Source organism: Leuresthes tenuis, unplaced genomic scaffold, assembly GCF_036924035.1.
Source record: "Leuresthes tenuis unplaced genomic scaffold, fLeuTen1.0.hap1 SCAF_14, whole genome shotgun sequence".
In the NCBI taxonomy this organism is placed as follows: domain Eukaryota; kingdom Metazoa; phylum Chordata; class Actinopteri; order Atheriniformes; family Atherinopsidae; genus Leuresthes; species Leuresthes tenuis.
Genome location: NW_027325368.1, coordinates 9,530,648 through 9,557,566, shown reverse-complemented (window position 1 = coordinate 9,557,566; position 26,919 = coordinate 9,530,648). Strand labels below are relative to the sequence as shown.

Genomic DNA, 26,919 nt, shown 5'->3' with positions numbered 1-26,919 from the left:
ACCCAAACAGATCTTTTTAGTCCTTTGGTCCTTTTTTGAAGTGTTGAGATAAAGATCACTGAGATTAGTGCAGCTTGAATTCAGGGTGGTGACTAAAGGTTTTTGGTGGGGTATTGAGGTACCATCAATGATTATATCTGCTGTGGGGGATCAAAGGGAGAGGAGCCTCTGCCCTGAGGGATGCTGCCTCTCTTTGCTGCTCACCTCACCTTACCTAACCTGACCTGTCAGGTGTGTGTAGAAGAGAGGAGAAGGAAAGAAAGCAAAAGAATGGGGATACGATATTCAAGCTTTTTGAGAGAGACGAAGGGAGATGGAAAGCAAGAGACTGTCAAAGCATTTCCTTCAAGCTTTAAACAGTTTACAGTGTCAATTTAATGAAAGGCATCCTGTAGGCAGATCTGATACTATAAACTAAATTAAAGAAAATTTTGCTCAGAAATCTTGAATTCTGCCTGCTGTTCGAAGATTTTGACTTTCCACTTCCACCTACACTCACATGAACATTAAAGGACTCCCTCTCTCAATTCTGATGCATTCACAGAATTAGGTTCAAACAAATCTGAGATAAAGAACAACAGGTGACATATTACACTATGTCATTATTTACAGTTTAAAAAGCCAAATATGTAGAAGTAGTGTATGAAAAATTAAGTAAATCCACATTGCTTGAAAAAATAAGAGAATAAGTTGCAGCCAAATACAGCTAATCAAAAGCACTTAATCAACTGATCATCTTTTGGAACCACAATGTGGTCCTGCTCCAACAAAGATCTTATAAAGCAATTGTTCCTGCCCATTGATCTGGGAAGGGTTATAAGTTAATTTCCAAACAATTTTATGTGAGAAAGATTATTCACAAATGGAAAACATTTAAGACAGCTGCCAATCTTTTCAGGAGTAGAAGCTCCGGCAAAGTTCACCCCAAGTTCGGACAGTGCAACGCTCGTTAAGAAACTTAGACTCTACAGGCCTCAGTTAGCATGTGTTCATGACATGCAATTAGAAAAAGACTTAAGTATGACTTGTCGGAGGTGTTACAAGGAGAAAGCCTCTTCTTCATAGAAGCACAGTTTAGATTAGCAAAATTGCATCTGAAAAAACCTCTGGACTTCTAGAATAGTGGCTATGTTTTGCAGCCACAGGACCACTTAGGAGTCACTTAGTCACGATGAACTCATCTGTATACCAAATTATTTTAGAGTCAAATGTGAGGCCATCTGTCTAACAGCTAAAGCTTAGCTGAAATTGGGTCATGATACAAGACAATGATCCTAAGCACAGAAGCAAATCGAAAACAAAAATACAATTAAAAGAAAACAAACAAGGTGTTGCAATGGTCTAATGTTGCAATCAAGCAACATCGTAATTAAGAGTGGGCCAAAATTCCAACACCATGATGTAAGAGGTTGATAACATCATACAGAAAACAAGTATTGTGGCTAAAGGTTGTTCAGCAAGATACTAAATCATGGGCTGTATAGGGTTATGTGTTATTGTTCATCTGAGGTTGTATTTACTCAACTTTATGACCTGGTAAGAATCAGATTTTTTTTTTATCATGTCATCATGATGTGAAACTGTGGAATAGGCAGAGGGCGTGCTTTCTTTTTAATATGATTTTATAAGCACACACCTAAAATGGCATGTGGTACCTGTGGTTAAGATTAAGACCGGTGAATAAAACCTTATTTAGCTGGAACTATTCCAAATGAAATGTTTGTAATTATACCCTCTAGAGATTTGTATAAATTATCATTGCATGCTATTCACATACAGGCACAGACGGATCTGGAGACCAAACATTGATACATTTAAAGGTGGTTCACTATCTAAAATTTTTGCTTAAGCACTTAGTCATTGCAAATACATCCTATTAACAACAAAAAGAAAGAAAAATTTTAAGGTTAACATACTTTCATAGCTTAATTGCTTCCTGCTTGTCTGTCTTCACTGTCTGCTATTTGATAAAGACAAGTGTCCAAAGATACCTGAAACTACTAATAATAAGACAAATCAATAAAATTAAGTTTCTATGGCAAACAGCAGTAAGGAAAAAATATCTCCTCAATGAAAGAAAAGATCTCCAAAAATATTATAAAAATGTAATGTTGCATGATCAAAGTCTACTTTGGAAACTCTTGATAGCACATTAGATAACATTTTTCATGCAAGAAAGGATGAAATTCATATGTTCATTTTCCAAACATCCATGCTTGCCTGTCGACTGAGCTTTTGACCAACAATAATACAGCTTTATTCCCAAATGAAAGGGAAACTTAAAAAGTATTTTCATGTGATAAATGACTTTTCTCTGTTTTTAGCATTTTGAGTTTCTGAGGTGCTGAATGTTGGGAAATCCATCCCTAAACTTATGGCGGGTTTTGGAAAATGGATGCCAGCTAATCTGATTGGTTGAGGTGTAAAACATCTGGAATGGTCTTTGATCATATTCGCATTAAAACTTTCTCGTGCTCCATAGTATCCATACCAAATTCAAATTGCATTATAATGAAAGTGAAAGACTTTCACAGAACGTCCTGTGATTTGACTCAACCTTGAGTATGAGAAGCTGCTATTTGACAAAGTTTCATATTCACCTTTTTATTATTTACTCAGGGCAACACTGATGCCAGTGCAGGGCCAGTTGAAAAGTCTCTTGAGCCTTCTTGTTGACTCAAACATGAAGTAACAAGGAAACACATCCAATTGTGACAGTGACACTTAAAACAGGTATAGCAGTGGAACATTTCCCCATGACTGAAATGTTAACACGGAAACACAATTTTGTGAATATTTCCTGTTCACACACTTGGAGCTTTACAGTGTAAGATTCAGAGTTGTAATTTATCGCCTGAATGCCTTATGATTTCCTGTGGGCTTGAGAGTAAATTGCCCCTCTATGTAGATAATGAGAAAGCGATCACAGCACTACAACCTCAGCTTTGGTTTTAAGTTTTTCAGACACTTGTGAGTGCTGAGTGGCAGAAGTTAATTAACCTTGTTGCAAAGTTTGTTTTGATAGAGTTAGATATTTAAGTCTTCGGTTTACGGTTAAAAGAAAATATGCTGTGACTTCAACTTTACATTTTGTTTTGTTTGTAGTGTTAACAATAATATAAAGAAAGTCAGGAAGAACCTGCACAGTAACTGTCTTCTCCAACTGCAGGGGCATATTTGATGAGGACAGACTCTCCTGTGCTCTCATGGGAGGTCTCTTTCAAGCTGCACCTCCCATTTTTCTGCCTCTGCTTTGCTCAATCAGCGACAGCGGTGCTAATGAGCTGCTTCACCATGTGCAGTGGTGTCTTTTTGGTACAGTAAGAGGTTGTGGACTGAGTGAGAAACTATATTAGACATTCTATCGCTTTTAACTTTCTTTGTGGGCGAAACACGTAAAAATAGCTGAAATCACTAAAAAGACACCTTTAAAAGAGACACTTTACAATTGGTCTTAATGAAATGTCTTTGACAGATAATAAGAACAGCACCAATTTCTTCAACCATGAGTCAACACCTCTATTCACAAAGACATGTCATAGGGCTAACAGCGATACACTTACTTCATGTGTCTCTTCAAAAGAGATCTTTTGAGATCAGTAGTACTCAATAATCCTTGAAGCGTATTATTATTGGATGAGAGAGCAAAGAGAAGACAGTTTGAGAACTCACACAAGCATATATAGCAAACAGATCTTAGAGTGTCATATACCAACCTGAAAGAAAAAACATTTAACTGGCAAAGTTATTCTCAAAATAGCTGGTACTGATTCTCCTAATGCATAATCTCAACATGAGTCATGTGTTGAAATGGGTCATTTTGTAAAAACACAGCACTGCAGATTGGAGAGCCAAAAAATGTAATACCCAGGCAGATGAACCAGGCAAAAATCACATTGTAATTGTTCCATCAAATATATGCTCCATAAACCCTGGAAATTACTGTTGCTTCATTCTTGAGTGTTTTAAGTTTTCAGAGGCTAACATTAAGAACTGTTGCTTAAATGGACAATGTTTAGCCAGTGTTGCAAGTTTATCTTTTATTTGCTGGTTCCAGTGTAATGCTTTATTCAGTGACAGATAGAAAATCTGAATTTCCCCTTCCCAAATGGGAAAAATTAACGAACACCAATAATAAGTCAGATTTCCTAGCCAGAAAACTAGCCAAAACTAGTTGTTTCCTAGCATAAATTCATATGCAACTGCTACAATGGGCGACACGCCTCCTTTTAACCTTGACAAAAAAAGTTGACATATAGTTTTAGCTTATGGTGAATTGGAAAACTTGTAACAAGGTTTATCAAAGTTACCTAAAAGCCACAGTTTTGTTACAAAAACTTTAAGAGAAAGTTTAAGAGAAAAATTTTTTATTTGAAAATCTAAGATAATATAAACCTGCACAAAAGCATGTTACATGTTGAAGAGGATATTTGTGCCAAACACTTTTTTCCATTGTGAAATACTAGCTGTTACATTACATTAAAAGGCCATAGATAAGTCACACTAATTACAGAGACAGTAATCGCTTTAATTGCTCTGAGGTGGGTGAAGGTTGTGTCTCCCCGTCTGCAAATTTAAACGTGGGAGGCAGTAGACGACAGCCACACCTTCAAATGTACAACAGTTACTACATCAGACATTTTGTGTGTGAAGACATATACTGTTTGCTGAAAGGCTGAAGAAAGAGCCTTAGTTAATCTCATTAATTTAGTCTCAGATTAACAATAAGTGGCATTCTTGACATATGTGTTTATTTTGGGAGTGCAGTTATCAGTGATTCACATTTCAAGATGTTAGCATTTTAAAGCTGTGGGTTGTTTGAATTCTTTAAGTGTCTGGGTCGTATGCAGAAGCACACAGTGAGCTAACCACGTGTGCAACCACCCTAGCCCAAATCATATATGAGGGGGGTGGGTGGGGGTACTTTTAAAGCTCTGTGGAGAGACCCCATCATTGGACCACTGAAATATATACCCATCAAACACGCTATTTCTGCTCTGAGCTTCTTCATGTGGTTGAAGTGCTATTTTTGCCTCACCCTTGAATTTCAACTGAATGATATTGTATACCCTGACCATACTCCCGGCGCAAATTATATGAAGAGAATCATCTGCAGATAGGATGAGTCACAGTAGGTTATCATAACCAGCACAAAGTCAAGCACAAGTTGTTCTGAATGTGTCTTCAAACCCCTGTCCTGAGGATGCATCCCAAAGGTTTATTTTTACTCAGCTGTGAATGGTTATGGCAGTAAACCGCCATATGGCTGTAAGATTGAGTGGTCTTGGTGGAAAATGGGGACGGAAATTACAGGGGGAGAGAGCTGGTGTCACACAGGCCTCTCATTGCTGATTGGGTAAATACACAATCTTTTCTCTGGTACCAGGAAACGGTAACTGGTTTGGTTCAGGATGATAATGGTCACATGCTTCACCTGCCCTTACAGCTGACCATTGTTTATTTTTAACCTTTTATTCAAAAAGTTGCTGTATAATTCAGCTGTTTCTCAGCAGAGCCTTTCTCAGCAGAGCCATTCAGTCCAAGTCTCTAGTGGATGATAGCAAAGCACATCAGTATCAAGTACTTTATGAATTCTTTTGAATATTTTTAGTTTTTTGCCACTGCAGCATTACATTACATAGAAGAAAATGTTGTGCGTATTTCCATCTCCTGGTAGATTTTTTTTTAGATTCAGATTTTACTAGATCAGAGCAGACGTTATAACAAATAACAATTTCTGAAATGTTTAGTCGTCTGACAAAATAAATTGTCATTGTGAGTGAGAGCAGCTTTAGTGGGGATTCAGCTGTTTTGATAGACACTTAAACTTTACTGTTTTCAGTAATGCAGGAGTGATTTGAATCCCAACTGCAATATCTGGGTGTTTTAGACCGGATTTGAGAAGCTCAATTTCATATGATTTTGAAGTCTGATCTGGTTTTGGATGGACTAACACAATAATCTATTTGACACTCAAATCCTGTAAACATGCTTAGTTATCTAAATCTGTCTCTGCTCTTCTGAATTCAGTTCAGTTTCAATAAATTCAATTAAATTCCCAATTTGTTTGTTGTTGGCAAATATAACAAGAAAATCATTCCCCTGCATTACGAACAGCACCACAGATGTCTATGTGATTGTTTTGTGAAAAATGTTCTTTTGTAGTCGTGTAAATAAGATGAGATAATGAAATATCACCGTTTCATATATTGAAAAGTACAATGAAAAGAGCTACGGCCCAGGCGTAAAGCGTTTGCTTAAAATTACACAAGAAACTAACACTCAAGTTGCAGTCAAACTCACAATCTGACTATTTCTGAGACAATTTGTTTTTTTAAAGCTTCCGTATATAATCCCTCTGTGTTGGAGAAGTTTATCTGGCTTTTCCTGCTTGGATTGAATTTTAATGTCACTCATTTCAGAACATTTAATAAGTCAGAGTTTTATATGACCTAATATTGTCCACAAGCTAAAATACTTGTAATAGATGTTCCCTTTCCACACGTGTAATACACTCACTCTTTCTTTCCACTGGATCATCGGCAACACAGCTGGAGCATCTGTCTGTTTGGGTGTTTTGATTATGAACTCCTCAGCAGTGGTTGTTTTTAAGGCAGGAGCTGCTCAGTTACATCCCCCTGCCCAAACTGTCACCGTGCATCAGGTTTCTGAATAACACTGCAAAGTAAAGTTGTTTTCAATTGTGCCCTTTGATGGTGTGTCTGTTGTACATGGCTAGATAGTCCTGGAGAGTTTGTTGTGGTGCGAGATATGCTTTACTTTGTCTTTGTGTTTACTTTGCTGCTGTCTATCCAGGGATTTTTCAAAGAGCTAGTATAAACAGCAGCCCAGACACATAAAACCAAGACACAATGTTGGATCCAAAAACCATTTAACCTAAGCAAGCAGTGCTGTCATCAAATGTTAGCTCATTGATTGGACAGTAATTAGAAGCACTCTTTGAATTCAGCTATTGTCAACCGCTAATCTAAGTGGAGCTGCTGTACGGGGGCAATGAAGCCCCGCTGCAAAACGACTAGCGAGTGACACTGATGTCAAACACATGTTTTCCCCCGCAGCCCAACAGAAATAGACAAGCCTATTTAGAGGACTGGTTTGCTTGCAGGCTCCAAGGACTGATGTTTGCAATCTGGGAGCCACAGTGGGTTTTTACATGATCAGTAATTCAAAAAGTGGTCGGCCAAAGAATTCATCTTGTGCCTCTTTGTTTTGCTGTTGCCATGCACTTGTGCTAAAATACCATTTGGTGCAATGGGCCGCCGTTAAGACAGCAGAAAGTATGTCGGATGGCGTCCAAGGCCTATCAAATGTCCAGAGGAGCAAGAGAAGGGAAAACACAAATATTTTCAGTAGCAGGGAGTGAAACCAAGAGGCACTCTGGTGGACACTCAAAGTGAATAAGGGGGTTTCTGATGAGTGTGTCAGCGTTAATCACAGCTGTTACTGCCCAGATAATATCCAGATGTAGATCTGGTAGGCATGTTAAAATAGCAGTTTTAAAGAACAACTAGTGGAGGTCTGTTCACTGAGGCACTGCTGAATATCTGCAGTTGTCATCAGAATGCAAGGTGCCTTTTCTCTCCCTGTGCACTTGTCTGTCTTTAACCAAATATGAAGCAAGTACACAAGGTTACTAAAAGCTCTCACAAGCCTTTGAACATAAATCCAACAGCCAGGTGTCCTGGGTTTTCTCAGAGATGGCAGACAAAGGCTTTAAACTCTATTGTGCAACAAGAAAAGATGTCTCGATTACCACGCTGCCTCAAGCCACATTTATTTTGATGGTTTCATTCAGTGACAGAAAAGAATGAAAGACTCTCTTCTTCGTAATAAAACATAAATTATGTCCAGCGCTATTTATGGGTAAGACGTCTTTACTTTTTTAAACACAACTTCCTTCTCATACAAAGCAGACACATCTATATTTGTTTAGTGGGGGTTTATTTACTTTTAAAGTTTTCCGGTGCCATCAGGGAGAGCTGCGCGGGTGAAAACATTCAAACTCCATTATAGTTGTATGGAACCATTATTATAGATTTGGCATTTTCACATAATCTCTCAGCAGTGAGGGGCATGTCATGGCACTGGAGCTCCTCAGAATAGATGAAAGACAAACGTATAACTAAAGAGAGCTTAAATACAAATAGGGACGTTTTTAGAAAGCTGTGTTTCTAGTCTTGGCTTTAAGTTTGGATAGGAGTAAAAGGAGGACACATTTACTAACTAACAAAACAAACAGAGCTCAACGGACAGTAAGCTACTGGTGTCTTTTTTTCCTCTTGCAGCCACAATAATTTCCATGGTTTTTTTTCCCAGGATGAGAAGCAACGGAGCTCTGAAAGTTTGGTCAGGCTGGAAAAAAAGGAATGAATAATGAAGTCAGACCTCCATTTATTGTCAGAGAACTGTAGAACCTACTTTATGATACTGTAGTAATGTATACAGTTACAGCCTCTAATTCTAAACAAGTATGTGATTGATTTGTGAAATAGTTGGGACTGTGGTTAATAAAAGCAGCAAAAGTAGATGAAATATGAGTGTGACGGCAGGACCCTCAGCAGACAGCGGTACTCAAGTATTCTGGCGTGCGGCCACTTAAAATAAAGCTATGTCTACTTGTTACACCTTATCACATGTTATGGCCTTGGTGTGGACTTGAGTTATGAGGATTTTCTGCCATACTTGCACCATCGCTATATAGCAGCACTGATCTGTTGCTCCTTTGACCCACAACTTAATTACAGCCTGAAATTCCTTACGAACTACTGGCTAGATTGCCATGAAATCATGCCACAATGTTACAATCATAAAGAGTGAACATTATACAGTACATACAGAGCAGCATGCTAAAACACAGTCGCCAGATTTGGGATCACAAATCTGCTTGTGCTCTCTGCCTTGTCAGTGGGCTGAGCAGAGAAAAGTAATGGGTCACGAAAAAGCAATATTAGAGAAAAGTTCAGAGCAAAATTAACCAGTTTTTCTGTAAAAGTTTTGTTAGTTCACCTCCCTTTAATCTTCTGCTGACCCCTCTGATATATCTTAGAACCACTTGGGGGGTCTCACCCACAGCTTTGGAACCATTACTGTGCTGCTCTATAATAACACGGTCTGTGTACTATGAAATGAACAGGGTTGTATGTGCTTTACTATACTTGCTGAGCTGTCAGACTTTGAACTCCACTGTTAATGAGTCAGTTTCCAAGGCAAAGAGAGCAAAACACTTGTTACGTGACATCTGTTGAAGGAAGTAAATATAGCGATTGTGTCAAATATTTATCCAGACGTACACTTTAACCCAATGACATTATAAGGAACGGATCCAATGTGAGGTCATATTACTTATTGTCACGTACTACACTGGGTTGCCTCAGCTATGTGTGGGCAAGAGACTTTCGAAGATTACAGCAACATCTCAAGGTCAAAACAGTTGAACACTCAGCTATATGCTCTTAAAACCAATATTGTTCTAGTCTACTCAGGAGGATGGAAATTTCCCTCTACTGGAAGACTGCTGTAAAGCTAGTATGGACCACACACTGAGCTCCTGGTGTTTTTCAACCAGTGCAACAACTAATTCAGGTTTCTGTGGGAGGAAGCACCCCTCATACCGTGGCTTAACCTATAGTGAAATACCTTTTTTTCTAGTTACTGTCTTAAAGTGACTCACCATCTATTTGTATTTCACAACCGAGGGTGATAGACTTCACATATGATTACAGGGACGCTTTGCATGCCTGAGAGAGGAACGACCTTGTTTTGACGTCACATAAGGATCAGAGTTCTGATATGACACGAGGATTCCCTCGGTTGCTAGGCACAGGGCTTCCGGTGTGGATAAACAAGGGATTCCTCGTGGCACACCTGTGTTTGAAGTTGACACTGCCACGCTAACAGACCTGTTGCTTCATCACCATGAAGTCACCATGGTTATTTTCCACTGCCGGAAACTATGTCAAGATATTTGTTATAAAATATGTCAGAAGTGTAATGTTGTTGTGGCAACCAAATAATACCTGAGGGGAAAGGTGAAGTTGTCATTATAATGACCTGTTAGTGTTGTCATGCTTCAGGCAAGACATTTCTTAAGCTAATTCATTTTTTAAGCTCCTGATCAAAGCTAAAATGATTTCAGTCTGCAGTTACATTACAGTTTCCATGACACTTAGAGATATAAATAATAATTACAATCACAGTTCATAACATTATCCAAAACAAGACTGCTAGAGATGTTGAAGCAAGTTAAAACTCTTGTTAATGCAGTTGCAAATTCAAATGTCACAATATAAATGGGAAAGTAGAAGAGAAAAAGAAATCCTATGGTTTAGATCTGACATTCCACCATCTTTATTTATGAAACAACCAAACCTGAACATAACCTGGCAACATGTTTTGATAACCCTGCGGTCCATGTTAATGAAGAGAGTACAGGTTTGCATTAAATATTAGTGTGTACGCATTTTGACACAAAGTATGTCAGCCCTAACTCCTCAGAGGTTGAATTTGCTTCATGAATGTGCTTTTCTCATCGTGTGCCAAATACTATACTCACACGAGCTGCCAAACATCACAGAAACTGTGCCCCAGTGAGGGAAAGCAAATGTCGGCCAGGAGTTAGATGCTTATATTATTATGCAAGTAACAGTTGCAATCCCGGCAGAATGAGAAGACCCTCCCGCTTTAGAATAGAATTCAGGATTCTTCTTAAACCTAGACAGTTTAAAAGCTTGATGTAGACAAGATAAACCTAATCTGGTCTGAGCAGGTGTTATTACGAGTCTCATCTCTGTCATTCAGATCACTGCGAGATAAGACATGCATTCGGAGGCAAAACAATATACCTCCTACACTTGCTCCTGCAGGGATTAAGTCTGTAAAGCAGCAAAAACTGCAATTATGTAAAAAAAAACTTCAGTATGTCATCAACCATGGATTACCTTTTTTCCCCCCAAATGCAGCAGATTTAACAAATGCGTTTTGATCATTCTTTTATAGACAAAACGAAACACTGCTTCAAATCAGGTATAACTAGAATAACTAAAATGTTACCTTATGTCCCTGTTATTCAAAACAAAATGTCTGGAGGGAAAAAAGATGAACGATAACAGGATAAATCTAGTTACATGCATACTGTTAGTCAGGTGAGCGCATGACTTTATCTCGATGACTATCTTGAGCATCGGAAGAGTGATAACAACCTTTTTCTTTACAAAGTGAATCATATTTTGTTTCCAGACTTGGTACTGCTGCTGTGTAGATGTTTGAAAACAAAAAAACAAAACTGGAGTATAACTGATTGAATCAAGTCCGGCATGTTCTAGGAACAATCTTACGTTTGATGTCATTATGACAAATTCTCACAACTTTCAGCACCTGCTTCGAGTGACTCACATGAATTAGGAGTATCACAGTCCCCTTATGGGACAAACTGAAGCAATGACCTCATGCAGGACCACTGCTGCCTGGCTTGGCATGAACAATAACTAGTCTGTGCTGGGCCATCGTACATTTCTTTCTAACATGTCTGAGTGTTGACCACAGCTTGAGTCACATCCTTTCCAGTTCTCCTGCTTGTTTACGGAGTGCTTGCACTCAGCGGTCTGTGATATCATGGGGCTCTGAGTATTAAGAGCTGCACTGTTTGAAAAGACCTAAAGGATGAGGTGGAAAGAACCATCCTAGGTAACTGCAACCACATGCCTGACAGAGGAAACCCCCTCCTCCTTTGCTCTCCTCAGTTTTCCCTCAATTCACTACAGTCCTCTACAGTCCGTGGTAAATGTAACACTGATGATCATAGTGACACCACACAAGAAATGATGCAAGCAGATGATGGAAGTTTTCTCTAAATAGACATTTAATGATTGAAAATGGCATGGTTACAGACAGAGAGAAGGAAAGCAGGTGTTGGGGTGCTTCAAGTGCAGCTTAAACTCAACGTGTGTAATATATTTGGGAAAGCTGAACAGCAAGAGTCAAATGAAACAACAAAACACGCAACAACCAAGCAGGAAGGCAATGCTCTGGCATGTAATGATGGCATCAGATGGACATAAAAATACAAAACAAAAAAAAATGTTGCTTTCAATTTACAGTTGTAGAACTAATAACACTGAATTTGAGTTCATTAACATCTAATAAATATATACAGAGAGTCAAGAAATATGAATTGTGGCAGAACAAAGCAGCTTCATAGAAAAAATATACTCAGACTGAATGAGTGTGTCGCTGACCTGTGAGCAGGTGATTACAGTAACTTTAAAGGAGAATTGTAACATACTCTTTCCAACCGTCTGACCCACCGAGATAGAACAACTTTATAGTAACAGCACAACTCTGCACTCTGTGTATGTGGATGTAAACATAACTCCTGCTTTCCTTGTTCACCATCAGATCAGGAGCCACACAGCAGTGAAACATAATCATCTTTTTGAACCTCACCTAACTAAAGGCTCCATTTAATATTTGCATTGATCATGAAGGAATAGAGCTTTAACAAATACAGAACTAAACAACAAAAGTAGATACTGACAGTCCACTTGTCTCATGACTGCCACCTGCTATTGATAGCACATTAGCGGCTTGACTCCACCCCATCTTGATTTCCACCTGCCTACTGCCGGCTGAGGCACTGCCTACTGAGTCCGGAGCTGGTAATCTGGGGAGGAAATGGACAAGACTTAATCAAATGGATGAAGAAAAGAGGGAATCGGAGAGAAATCAAGTGGAGGCAGCTGTTGCTTTCCACCCAGAATGAATGGAATACAAGGAAATGAGATGAGGATGTTTGGCAATTAGTGGCAACATTAGCAAAAAGACCAACATGTGCAAACTTGGTAATCTTAGTGTGAAGATCAGGGAAGCTCAAGAAAAGAAAGTTCACTTTCTCACATTTGGCAGGACGTTGCCACATTGCCACATGTTCTGCTGTGTATCCCCTTTTCATAAAACTGCATCTGTTCGAGGTTAGTTCCCACCACATTGCACTGCATTACCCAACTGTTGCCTAATACCTGCACATATGGGCACTCTGTACAAGTACTAATGAACTCTTAACCTACCTCCATTTTGGGTGATGTAGCGCACCCACGGCAGTGCCTGGTATCCACTCTTCTCAATGATCTTCAGGTAACGCACCTGCCAGACAACAGAAGGGAAAAAACCATGTTCCAAACAAGTCTGAAATAATAGAAACAACGTTATTTTGCACCCAATCAAATCCCTTACAACACAGAATTGCCTAAAATGTTCATACTTTGGGCAACAGTTCCAGTCTAAAAAGTGTAACTTTATTTCATGAGACATTTGCTGACATTATGTCATTTCAGGTGGTAGAAAATACAGAATTTTCCACGTTTTCCACTTATAGTTTAACTAGCTGATTGTGTACAGGGTCATGGGTGACTGGAGGACATCCTGGTATGAATGATGGAAGTGAAACTTAATGTTTAAGAGGTTTAACACCTGTAATCCACCTGCTAGTACGATGTTTTCTCAATGTAGTGCCAATGCACAGAACTTACCCAAAGGAATGTAGATGGTATGGCTGCAATAAAGATGCTTCTGCATTTTTTTGCACTTATCTTACTGACAAACTAACAGTTAACTATGTTTATTCCTTGTTTACCGGCCGCTAATAGCACACAATAAAACTGATAGTTTGTATGTGACGCACAGCAGTTACCTCACATTAGAGCTACTTTTGTGCTCACAATTACCTCCTTGTACACTGTCAAAATTCTTCCTGGAGTAGTCTATTTAGTACAAAAGAGAGACGGCTGCTTAGAAAGTGTTTGTGCAAACTTCGACAACCTAGCGCCATAATCTTAATTTATTCTAACCGAAGCTGTAAAGATTTTCATATGTCAGCATTTTCAAAATACACATATTCAGGAGAATGCACCTGAAAAAGGCTGTGGCAAGCTCTAGGTTGTAGTAAGAGTAGTGTTGTTGATGAGGAAGCAGTAGTATGAGTCAAACTGAGAAGAGAGAAGCAGCTACAGAGCAGCTTTCAAGGGAAACTGTTCATTTACATAACTGTATTTTTTTTTAAGCTTGGGAGGAAAAAAAAGTGCATATCAGCATAATGAAGATACATCTTTCACAAGTCATTAACCAATATTTCAGCAGCGTTGTGTTACCACAGAGCTCAATTTCGAGAAAAGACTCTAAAAATACGCGGGCATCTTGACCATTGTTCAATTTGATTGCACAATGTTTTCCCCGTCAGGTGAGGAAACAAAACTGTTGGGGAAACTTTCTTTTGTGGTGTTTAAAAATGATGAAATATTACTTCAGTTGTCTAAATGATGGCTTATACTGCAATTCTTATGGTGCCAATAAATGTGCCCAAAAAAGTTCATTACAGACACATTTCTCATGCTTCGGTGCGCCTCTGCAGTCAAAACTTTCCCATCAGCTCTTCAGTAGAAAAAAAAGTTGCGAAGTTACAACTTGCAGAGTTGAAAGCGCAACCGTTGTAAAGCCAATATGACCCCTCGGTGAGAAATGTCGCCAAGCCGTGTCTCCATGATGGCAGTCTCCATCTGAAAACAGGAAAGACGGCGCAGGAATTTGTGGGTCTACTGGCGGCAAGGCTCCGTTAGGCCTCTGCACCGGCCGCCTTGTTATTACCTTCCACTGCTCAGTGAGGTCAGAGCGGGGGAGCGCCGTGGTCACCAGAGACATGACGACAAGCACACAGACGCGGGATCACCGAGTCTGCCGGCACAGCACTTCTCCTTGCACCCTGCAGCCAAACATGCAGTTGGCCTGACCGTGGGTACGTAGTCAGCAAAACGGCATCAAAGGCCAACCTCTGCAAAATATCATTATGGCTTGTAAGATGAGAAGGGAAAAAGAGGATGTTTGTAGTATCTCGTTTGGTAAGTACAGACTACATGTGTGGCCTGGATTTATCAGGCTTTTGGTAGATGCTATGGCCCAAAAACCATCTGCCAACTTGTTTGGGCTCTCTCACCTACAGAGGAAAGATGTGAAAATATAACAACTGCTCCGCTCTTTTTGCCTCTCAGCCGACGTGTGGGGTTACACCATTTTCTAGTTAAACTTGTAAAGTGGAGTTTTGTGCATCATACATACTTCCCATGTGCACTCCCCTACACTTAGTGGTAGAGTTAAGAGAAACTTTCTCATGCTTTGATATTTACATGTGTCTAATTAAACTTCATAGTCTCTTCTCACACGTAGAGTGGTGCTACTGGCTGCATTAGACTGTGACCCAGTCTGCTGTTGCCCTATAATAAGGGAAAGGTTACAGGCTTGACACAGAGTTTGATGGGAATATGGCTCTCGATGGGTTGTCTCTAAGACGGTGGGTGCACCATAAATGGAGACAAGGGAAATGTTTGCTTTTCGTCACTAAAAGAAAGAACTAGTCGAACTGTGAAGGCATCAACTTAGAAGCTAGTGTGCATGTCTCTTATCTTCTCAATCTAAAATGTCACATGGTTTTCACAAAATCAGCAATCACAACTGCAAATTGAGTTCTTGGTAGACCACAATTTGAGAATTTCTACGGTGTTGACAAAAAAACTGAGCAAGCTTTAGCACTTCGTTCAAATACATTAAAGTCAAAATATTCCTGGGATGCTGTGTGGTTTTCAGTCTCAGACCTTTTGAGGTGGTTTCCTTCCAGGAAGTTAAAAAAAAAAAAGCAGAACATGCAAAAAGGCTTGATATAAGGCCTGTTAACAGTGGGTTAAAGCGTATTTCAGATGTGGTTAGATATTTGCTTCTTGAATAAAATGATGCAGCTAGATACGTTAGATGGAGTGAATGACTTTGCACTCAGTTTAGAAAACTCGTTCATGCTCATTTATATCAAAGGCAGCATTTCAATTTTTTTTTTCTAAATAAGAGACAAATATTGCCCAGAAACAATCATGCAGTGCCAGGTTGATATGGCAACGTTAAAGTGTCCATTTAAGCAAATTTAAGCAAAATAACCGTCACAGACAGACTACCCCACCCTCATCACAAAAGTAATGACACTTCTGCAGGGTGTGTCCAAATTGAAGTGAACAGGAAGCACATTTGTGTTTGAAACAAGTCATCAAGGTTTGTATGGAACCACAAAAAGAGGATCCATGACCAAAAACACAAGTCAGAACTACATCTACAGAGACTGCACCGGTCATTGCACTGACTGGTGTGAATACCGACAAACTCCGTGAGCAAATCTAAATGTTGGTGTGTGTGATGTTTTTAGTAGCTTCCATTCTCTCACAACTCCATTAAAACAAGGCACCCAGTTAAAAATGATAAGTAAATAACCACATTATTTTTAACTTCTATTTTTAACTACTAAGGGTGTAAATGATGACGGCAAGAATATACAATTTTAGCTAAGACGTGTCCTTAGTCAGTGTATCGATTTCATGCAGCAGAAATTAGTGTGTTTGCATTCATGTACTGATAAAGAAAGGAAGGGGGAAAAAAATGTACTTTCTTTTTTACTTTTCTTTGAAAAAGGCAAGAATTCTTATACTGCCCTCTCAAATTGCAAGCACCATGCATTTGAATTAACTTCTTGTTTCCGAGTGGGAGGCAAAATGTCCTTACAACTTAATAATGTTTTACTGACTATCAGAGGAAATGTGGGGACGCTGGAAAATGTGACCTTTTAGTTCCTTTAATGAGTCATACAGAATTAAAAGCTCCTATATAAATGTGAGTGTGTTAGCGGCAGAGTCAGTTCTAGAGTTCTGAGGAGTGAACGGCTATAGTTCATCACAGAGCTCACTGCCAAAAATATGCTTCTTCCTTTAGACTCAAGTTTAGAGACTGGATGTTTACATCCAATGTGAATGCCTCCTTTGTTACTAAAACATCAACTGACCCTTCAAAATAACTCCTCAACAAACACACAAACGGGATTAATTACGTACCAGTAGCTGGAATATTATTCAATTATCCATACTTCATGTGGGGTATTTGATGTAATGGACTATACTGATTACTCTGTAATTTCAGCGTGTGGTTACACTTCACCACTATCTTAAAAGGACACCATTTATTTCCAATTTTGAGGGAAATCATTGAGGGAGTGCCCCTTAAGCTGACATTAACAAATTATTTCAAAATAAGATAAGGGACAAAAATCATTCCTAAAGAAGAAAGAAAGAAGTTTTTAGCTTAACTACAACGATCACTTTGGTCTGTACATCATTATTCATTATGTATAAGTTCTAATGTCAGGCAAAACAATGCATGTCAAGGCTATGACATGCAGTGTGGCACCACAACAAACAAAGAAGGGAAAAAAGAACTACAACATATAATTGCCTTTGATGAAGGTAAAACTGGGAATCTAATTACATAAGTGTAGCGGAGAAAAAGACTGTTTTCCTTTGAGGCAATAATATGATATTTTCAAATCAGGTTAGCATTGTTTCCACTCACCAAGACACGGGGAAACGTAATTTTATGTTGTGGTGCTACACATATAATCACAGGACAACTGTGATTATGCAGTGTAGCGCATCTGTGTAAGTCTGTGGTCAGCATGTGAGATGGATGAAATATAACCATTAGCTTAGCTCTCTACTGCATAGGAATTGCAATCAAAATCAAATTAATCCACTAACCTGTTACCCGGGTATGACATTTTCTATCACTGTGATTAGAATAAATGCAGAGGGCCAAGTTCAAGTTGATGAGCAGTTGCTTTCTGGCTGGTTCAGCAACAGAAATTTATCTCACCACAGAAGAAGTTTAACAGTGCTCCCTTACTGCCCCCTCTGGCCAAATACAAGTGCAATGAAAATTGTTCAAATTCCTGCTCTGGAGAGAGAGGATAGATGGTGGTCATTGGTACATACCAACAACTCTAAATTCTGAATAATGATCAAACAGCAGCTGAAAATAAGCAGCATTAGTTTACATCAGCTTCCAGATGGTTTATACTGGAGGAATGCTAAATACACTTCAAGTGGTGGAACAGATTTAGTAAATATTCCTGCAGTAAACACGTTTCTGTTTAGGTTTACAAAACTATTTGTGGAATTGCTGTTTGACAGAGCTCATGTTGTGAGGGACATACCTGGATCCCTGAGGTGGTGAAGTACGGGATCTCAAACTTTACACTGATTGGTGGCTTCCCCTCTTTGTCTTCAGCCTCCACACTCGGCAGTCCGAAGTGGGCTCGCATTAAATACTCCTTCCCTCCCTGTGACAAGTTCAAACACACACTTTTTGATATAGGTAATTATAGAGTTATTGTTTTAACTTCCTTCTTAAAGCTAAAAATAAATAATACAAAGTTAATTTAGTGCATGGCAAAAGTTCGGACAGCCAAGTCATAAGATTACAAAGTAATTTGCAACTGTCAATTTATAACTCATGAGTCACTCTTTGTGCTCACAGGGAAAGACTTGATTGACCAGACGATCTCACTGTTCTCAGGCACCCATTTCACGCTGCCCACTGTGGTCTTGAATTTGGGCGAGTCAGCATCCGTTGGCACAGGAATGTGAATTTCCACGTTGTTGGCTGTGGACCGCCTCTTGAACTGGCTCTTTGCCTAGGAAACAAGACGAGCAGGTCAAGTTCGACATGATGTGCAGCCTCAACAGGTTAATAACCAGGATTTAATGAACGTTTTATACAAGTGTTGGGCTGTCAGGATTGGCATGCTTCATAAGATAAATAACATAATTGTTACAGTATGCTTTGCTATGACAATGAGAACACTTTAAGCCACACCGGCCAACTCATTTGTCATCTTTTTGTTTTCTTAATAGGAGCCATGGGACCAGGATTAGACAGGAGCAGTCTGGCTACACGTGACACAGTAACGAATGTCCCTTCTGAAAAAAGCGACCTACCTTAATCATGTACTCGATCCGACTGTGAGAGTGCTTCTCAATAACCGACTCAATCCAGATCAAGGGCTTTACCTATGACACAAAGAAGACATGGCATTCAACAATGAGCCCAGAGATTCCACTTTTTTCCATTTGTGAGAACATGCCACATTTAAACAAGAAAACATGCCACTGTCACCACCTAGTGGGTAACACCTAAGACTACAACATAAAACAGCAACAGAAACACCTATGGAAAGCACATAAATTAGCTTTATGTCCAACAGCAAACAACAAAGAAAACAGTGAAAGGCTGCCATTTGAACAGAGTGGAATCTGTGTTGAGTAAACTCAGTGTTGCAGCAGAAATTCAGGGAAATGCACACATTGCACAAAATGTGGGAGGCACTTGACACAATGTGATTATGTAACATGATTCTTAATTTATCCATTCAAAAGGCACAAGGTACTTACACCTTTCACTTTTCACGCATTTTCAAGGTAAATTTTCAAGATCTTCCAGCACCCCGACAAGGTGATAGATTGCAAATGCTGAAGTAGTGTAAATATAGTCGAAATGATCGTTTCTCTTGTTCGTTAACAGTAAATCAGATACTGTGATGTTACAAGGAATCAAAAATCCGTTGTGTGATAGCATTCCACGGAAGGGTAACGAATGAAAGATAAACATAACAAAGGTTCATTCTACAAGAGGTGTTGCCTTTTTTTAACAAAAAAAAAACAAAACAACAAATACACTGCACCTAACAGATTACAAAAAGGGCCAAAACGACAGGGGGTGGCAGCAGAGGCGATGTCTGTCACTACGCCAGTGGCTGCCTCCACTGTACTTACAGTGGCTTAAATTCCCCCAGTTAACACAAGCTGACTGGGGCAATACATTCGGGCTTGATTCCATTTCTTCCTCTAAATAGCGATCAAATAGCGATATATTATGAAAGCGCTGCAGCTACAGTTTCAAGCCGTTTTCAGACACTATGTCCCGAATTCAAACACTTTTCACATCCTGAATACACATCAAAATTCAAGCTTTTATAGGATTGTCAGCACATTTTCAAAATATCAATACATACACTAAAAAAAGTGTTTAACTGGCTAAACGTTTTATTTCTGAGAGATGGAAGTGGGCAGAGAGGCTATGACATGCAGCGTGGCACCACAGTCCTTCAACCTCTGCACATGCAGCACCTGCTCAACCAGTTGAGCTACCCGACACTCCCAAAGGACTCAATGTTCATCTTTTATTCTATTTTTAATATTATGCAGGGGGGAAGAAAGTTGATACATCTAATTCAAAATAAATGTATAAATGCAGAATAAAAAAGCTAAAAGTTCAATAAAGTAACCAGAAAGTCTTCCTTAAAGACTTATAAAGAAAAGAACATTTCCCCACCAGTTACATGAGTCAACATCTGACTGGTTAATGTGTGACTAGTTTTACGGAGTCATTTCTTGGATTATAAGTTTCTGACTGTATGTGTTGATAAGTCACTGTCAACATTGTACAGTGTAGTTGCACGTAGCAACACATGAAAGACCTTTGCTCCATACCCCTACTTCCCTTCCAGAACACCTACAGGCATCAAGAATGCATTGAGACAGTATCACTCATCATATATGTTATTTTTGACTTCTTCTCATGACTGTAGTCACTTTCTGACGTGCCTTCCTTTCCACTGATCTGACAACAACTGGATGTGAAATTACAAATCATTTCTGCCACTTGTTTTGGGCCACTTTTGTATTTAAGATCTGTGACGTTGTCGCCATTGGCAGCACATTTTCCTGAAAATCTGACAAAATGCTTGAATTGGTTGACTGGAAGGAGTTTGGTGTGGCAATAGTGATCAAATATGACGTTTTTGTTACCTTATTTTGAATGTTTTTTTATAGAAGTGAATGAAAACTATGCAAAGAATTAAGCAGAATGACTGCGATAAGCACAAATAATTAGGACGGAGATATATAAACCTGTCGTCTTTGTGTCTGACAGACCCAGTGAAACCTTACTGTTTCAGAGCTAGTAATGTTCAGGAGTCACTCTCAACACAGCACAAACCTGAGGAGCATGCAATCTCAACGACTGTCCAAACGTCCTCAATCATGGCTTCCCTACCAAGTTTAAACAAGTTAAACAAACAGAAATAAAAACTAAGTTAATATTTTCTACCCTATTCTGGTCTCTTCTGGTAATGCTGTAGTCACTCCTCTTTGACACACACACACACACACACACACAGATGACAACAGAGAGGCTTCTGTTCACTTTGTGAGAAAAAATGCAAATAGTCCTCCATCACAACTCCTATCCAGTAACTTTAAAGATGCGTTCATGCATCAGTTGATCAGAGGACACGTCAACCGCTCCGGTGGACTACTGGAACCTTTTATACAATCACACACTTGTTAGGCTAATATTTTCTTACATACCTACCTGACATACTGCAGTAAGAAAGTGGCCTGCTGCATTGTAGACCATTTAGCGGATACTTTTACCCATGGCCACTTTCGACTGAGGAACACGTCGGTGCTAATGTTACGGTCAGTATTTTGTCCAAGGACTCTTATGTGTACCACAACAGTTGGAGAGCAAAACCTTTGCTCAATATCCTGTGAATGGCAAATATGGCATGTGTATCGTCATGGCTCTGCATCTCTTACATGGATACTATGTGGATCTCGACATATCAGAAGATTGCTGAAGACAGAAATGTGACATACAACATGTCAGGAAAGGGGCTGATTTTGCTGTTTACTCTCCTGGCCTGAATGCTGATGAACGCTGTTCTCCATGGTTGGACCAATGGCCGGTTTAGACCAGTTTTTTTTTTTTTTTTTTGAATACACTGTTGATGCACTGACCATTTCTGGAAAATATTAGTCTGTGTTTATCTGGTAAGCTGCTGTGATCGAATATAAAAAACACATTGGCTACAATGTGCCCATGAGTCACGATTACAGACCCAGTGCTAGAGAGTGTGGTCATGGTTCACTTGCTATTATCATAATTATCTAAAACAATGATGATGAACGGGATTAAGCCGCTGGCTGTTGCTGATGAACCTTCTGAAAAACAAGTGACCGATTCTGCAGCAGTATTATTAAACACTTATTCATTTTCCACAACATCGTAACAATGTTTTTTTTTAACTATCATTTTCAGCCAAAAGTCCAATATTCTAACACATATAAAGCATTTTATTCCACTTTTTGGAAAGACCTAAATAAACTAAATTGTTTCGATTACGGTTAAAGTTTTAATCGTGATTATTATGGTAAATACTACTTCACAGTATGCATTTAATAAACTTAAACAACTTATAGTAGGTTTCCTTAAATGTTTGAATGTGATTCAACTCTAAAAGGAATTCAATCAATAAAAAAAATGTAAAGAAAATTAGGCTGAGGAGGACACTGGGTGATCCAATCTCTAGTGTGGCTCAGATTAGGGTCCAGACACAATGGTTTAGCAACTTTGAGATCACTTTTCAGAATCTTGGGAGTAAATATTTGCAAAAAAAGCACCCAGTCAAAAACTAACCTGAAATGCTTTCTATCCAAGACTATCTGTCCCTCACGCTGCTCTTCTCTGCTTCAGGCACAGAGATGGAGACTTCGTGTTGCTGCATTACCGATAGAAAGACATCCTATACACTGAATCTTTAAAGCAGCAAACAGGCTCACGTGTTACAGGCCGGACTCGTGAAAATAACCTGTGTTTTATTTTCCAACTATGTTAGCAGTATGTTTTTAAAGTATACCAGTGGTCTGTGAGAAAAACGCTTAAAGTTGAAAATATGAATGACCATATATATTGGAGATGGGAGTGTCAGATCATATCTGACCATCTCTCTGGTCTGGACTCGGGTTCTCCTACTCGACTGGTAGTTAGATCATTTTACTCACATGAGTGTTGAGGCGATAGGACATGAGCTCAAACTCTCCATCAGGAGGAATGAAGGAGATGGTGCGGTCGTTCTCAAAGCGAGACAGACGGACACACTGATGAAACTTTACATCCTCCAGCTCGACCGATTTACTCTTTCCTCCTGCATCAGACATACACAGAGACAATTGCTTCAATCATCTTAAATCAGACAAAAACAAAGAACTCTAATAATATTTACGGATGGTTTGAAGTGTAATGTGAAGCCGTTACGACACTTGAATGGTAACCACTGAATGGTGTTTTGTACACTTTGCAAACAGTATTTGTTAATCACCAAACTAATGTAATTCATGAAGAAAAATGAACTCACGTCCAGTGTTTTCAAACAGAACCTTGTCGTTTAGACCCAGCCGCAACTCGGGCATTCCAGACAGGAAAACGCGCATCTTAATGGAGCCAACAATCTCACTCCGCAGAACGTTCCCATTGGCACTAACCTGAAAAACGTGGGCATCGTGAGTCAGAGGGAGACAGATTAAGCTTTTACAGAGCCACTTAGAGAAATCATAGTATAGAAAACTGCAAGATCAACTAGCTTGACACTCTGACTGTCTTGTGACGCACACAGGGAGGAAGTTTACAACCACTGTTACTGACATTCCTTAAGCAACACAGGCCTTTCAAACAAGGAGTTCCTACCAGGAGGTTGACTGACTCAATGACGTCCAGGAAGACCTCGTTTTTCCTGTACTTGATACCCTCTGACCTCCAGGAGACAGCGTTGGTGACTGTGGCTGGGGGTCTCGGGGCACCAGTGTCTAGCTTGTGTCCCTCCTGGGTTATGTATCTGAGAGGGAAAAAAATGTAAACACAGAGGCAAAACTGAGAAAGGAGGAAATTAACTGTCTGCAGTGGTGTGTTCCCAGAAAGCATCAAAGAAGAACCGAGACTGCCATAGTTACAAGGGAGGATTGTCTGACTTATTGCTGTACTCAGAGAACACTGGGGGGAAATCCAGAATCCTGCAAAACACATCTGCTTCAACCACAGTCCTGCAAGGTTAAACGGTCATTTAAAGTTCTTAATGATGGAGACAATAAGCTCTGTTTGACTTGAGGACACACAGAAATAACAGGAGAATACCACAGGAAGAGAAAAGGACTGGCTTAAGGAATCACTGTTTAGGTTTAAGGGACATCTGGCGGCAAAGTTGCACTTTTGCAATAATTTTCATCACATTCCCCCTCCATGTGTGAAGGAAGTTTTTCCATACACACAGGTGGTGTGAAATAGGACGAGCAGATCCACAAATCCACTGGGTTGGGTTCTGAATCCGATGACAGTAAGGCATCGGAAAAACACACACCAAAAAGCTCCAGTTCAGGACTGTATTTACTGTCATGTGGCGTTTCTAGTGCACTGTAAACAGCACTGTCGCTGTTTATTGTGTTTTTTGGGCACGTATTGTTGCTGACCTGACCAACTGAAGCAAACGCTGATCATTTGCTTTGACATATGCAGGTGGTGACTCTTTATTTTCTTGGCCAGGCATTGTACTCAGGGAAAGTCTGAAGAAGGGTAAAGTGCACAAGCAGTAACATGACAGCAAAGAAAACCCTATTTGGACTTCTTTGGTGTGCATATCCACCTGTGCCTTTTACATGTCTACTGTAGAAACACAACATTTAAAAAAAAACAAAAAACGTAAATATCACAAAAGTTTGTGGTAGAGGTGGAAAATTCTGTATATTGAGGGAAATGTGATTAAGCAAACTGGTAAAAGGTTTAAAGAATAAATCGTAATATATAGAAATCATATGACTATAAATGGTCACAGACCAAATACCAGAGCGAAAAGCTGTAGTATTAGCGGTTTAATTTCCAGTGTGCTCACCTTCACTCAGTTTTCAAATCAGTTTGAGGTTTGACTGACGCTTTTAACTACATCTCTTTTTCTGCAGTTCAGTCAGGATAAATAGCACCATCTACTGTTTATCTCAATGAGCCATTCACATAGAAAAATAGGGAATGGAAAAGCAGTTCTGTTTGATTCTCTTTTCTTTTTTTCTTTGAAGATTTTATGAGAAAACAAAAAAAATGGAACACCTCTTCATCAAATCCATCTCCAATGAATGCATCTAACATTTGTGCAGTGTGACTGCAGACAACTGCAGAGTTGAATCTAAATGTATCCTAAAAGGCTCTTTTCTACTGGCAGTTCGTTTACCTGATCTTATGGTTTGGTGTCCAAAACAATAAAAAAAAATAACTTAAACATACTCACTCTTGCAGAATCTTGCTGTCGGTGGTCTGAGGATAACCAAAGTCCATCAGCTCATCCATGAGCTCATATATGATAACAAAGTTATCTCTAATGCTCTCTTCCTCCAGCTCTTTGAAATATTCAGAAAACACCTGAAGAGCACAAATATAGCTTTATAAATATTTTTAACGCGCTGCTATAAATATGCAGCTTAGTGTGATGAACTGAAACTATTTCAAGTCAAAGTCAGTCACGCTGTCATTCTTACTTGGACAATTTTGTACAAGAAGGAGAAAACCAGGGAGACGCTGGCATTCTTCTTGGATGTTGCAACCACTGATGTGTTGAGTTAAGAAACCCATCCAGCAAAAGAAAAAAATGTATAACACCGTGTGTTGACAACATGCTTGAGCACAAATACAATGCAGGGACCAGTAAGGATACAGTAAAGATTATTGTGTTTGATCCACATGAAACGGACTCCTCCGTGAGCCAGGATTGGAGAGAGCGTTCCCTCCTCCTCTTTGTCCATCAGAAGGGTCATGAAATGCTCGATCTCTGACATGTCCACATCTCCCCGATAATTTCGGCACACCAGGACCTGAGAGGAGCAGAAAGCACATCAGCAGGTTGCAATATCAGAATGTAAGCGAAAAACTTTGGTGCAGAGCTGCTGAAAAACCGAGGCCCATCGTGATCGCTTACTTTGATATTACACTTAAAATTCTACCTTACTGCAAGTTACCAACTGAGCCAAAACCAAGTGTATTTGCATGTGTGTTCACTTATACTTTCCTTACACTTTAAACATCGATCTAGATCATTTCCTGCAGAATACAAGGCACCAACAACACACAGTTTAAAGACTACTGATATGGTTGCTGAAACAGTGTTTGGCATTTCAGTTGATACTTGTGTATTGCCTGAATCAGTTACACACTTATGGCAAGGTCACACTGACATTTGAATCCCATTGACTGCTACTCAGAGGATTCCTTCATCACCATATTGAAACATCTTTGGCAAATCAGGCACAAAGATTTTAAGTAATCCTAGGAATTTTAAGTAATCCTTTTCTCTTATAGCACAATGCTGCCAAATGGCAAAGTATCATCAAAATATGTTACTCTATATTTTTGGAAAAAAATAGACACGATAACTTGGCATATAACAATGCAATATTTCATTGTGTGCAGAGTTCATGTGAGCAACATGCACCTGCTACGAATCTGTAGGCGGATGCAGAATTTCCTGCTATACAGGTTGAATTTAAAGCCTGACGATGGATAACTTTCAGCCAGATGTTAGTCTTGATTACACATTAGGCCGTCTGTGCACGGCAATAAGCAGTGAATTACTTGTTTATAGGAGGAAAACCTAAGTCTGTACATTTTGTAGAGATTTGGAACCCTCATTAAATTCCCTGCGGCTAACAGTTGGTCACCTGATTCTTAGTCAGCTATCTTTGGCTTTTCTATATTGCTAAATATTCTTTAGCTGAGTAAATTACGTGGATTTGAACTTCATGTGTAAGTGCAAATAACTGACTAAAGTCACAAGGCAAACATGTGATTCCGCAACAAATTGGACACGTTATGTCTTGGGCAGCAGTTTAAGCCACATCATAATCTGTCAACGAAAAATATGTTAGCTAGGATGCTAGCAAGGCTACCATTAGCTTAGCAACGATGCCCCGTTACCTTACCTTTCCTTTTAAATCCAAGACATATACAGCGCTAGCAGACATCTTGACTGAGTTTACATGAGCTTAGTTTAGCTCGTTATGAATTTCACTGATAATGTTCAATGATCGCACGTTCAAGGAAAAACATCAAAGAACATTCATTCATAATACTGTAAAGAAGAAAATGACTCTTCCCTTTTTGTTACACCATTCG

At 39.3% G+C, this 26,919-nt stretch overlaps 1 protein-coding gene across 1 annotated transcript; it reads right to left on the bottom strand.

Annotated features, from left to right (window-relative positions):
* Nucleotides 1-11,856: 11,856 nt before the first annotated feature.
* On the bottom strand, nt 11,857-26,919 carry ap1m1 (adaptor related protein complex 1 subunit mu 1). The gene is made up of 12 exons (XM_072363469.1): nt 26,727-26,919; nt 25,466-25,622; nt 25,290-25,357; nt 25,043-25,173; nt 23,458-23,605; nt 23,129-23,255; nt 22,776-22,918; nt 18,870-18,941; nt 18,407-18,565; nt 18,086-18,211; nt 13,083-13,158; nt 11,857-12,679 (listed from the first exon to the last, which is right to left on the bottom strand). Exons 1-12 carry the CDS (start codon nt 26,766-26,768, stop codon nt 12,657-12,659), a joined length of 1,272 nt encoding a protein of 423 aa, XP_072219570.1. The 5' UTR covers nt 26,769-26,919; the 3' UTR covers nt 11,857-12,656.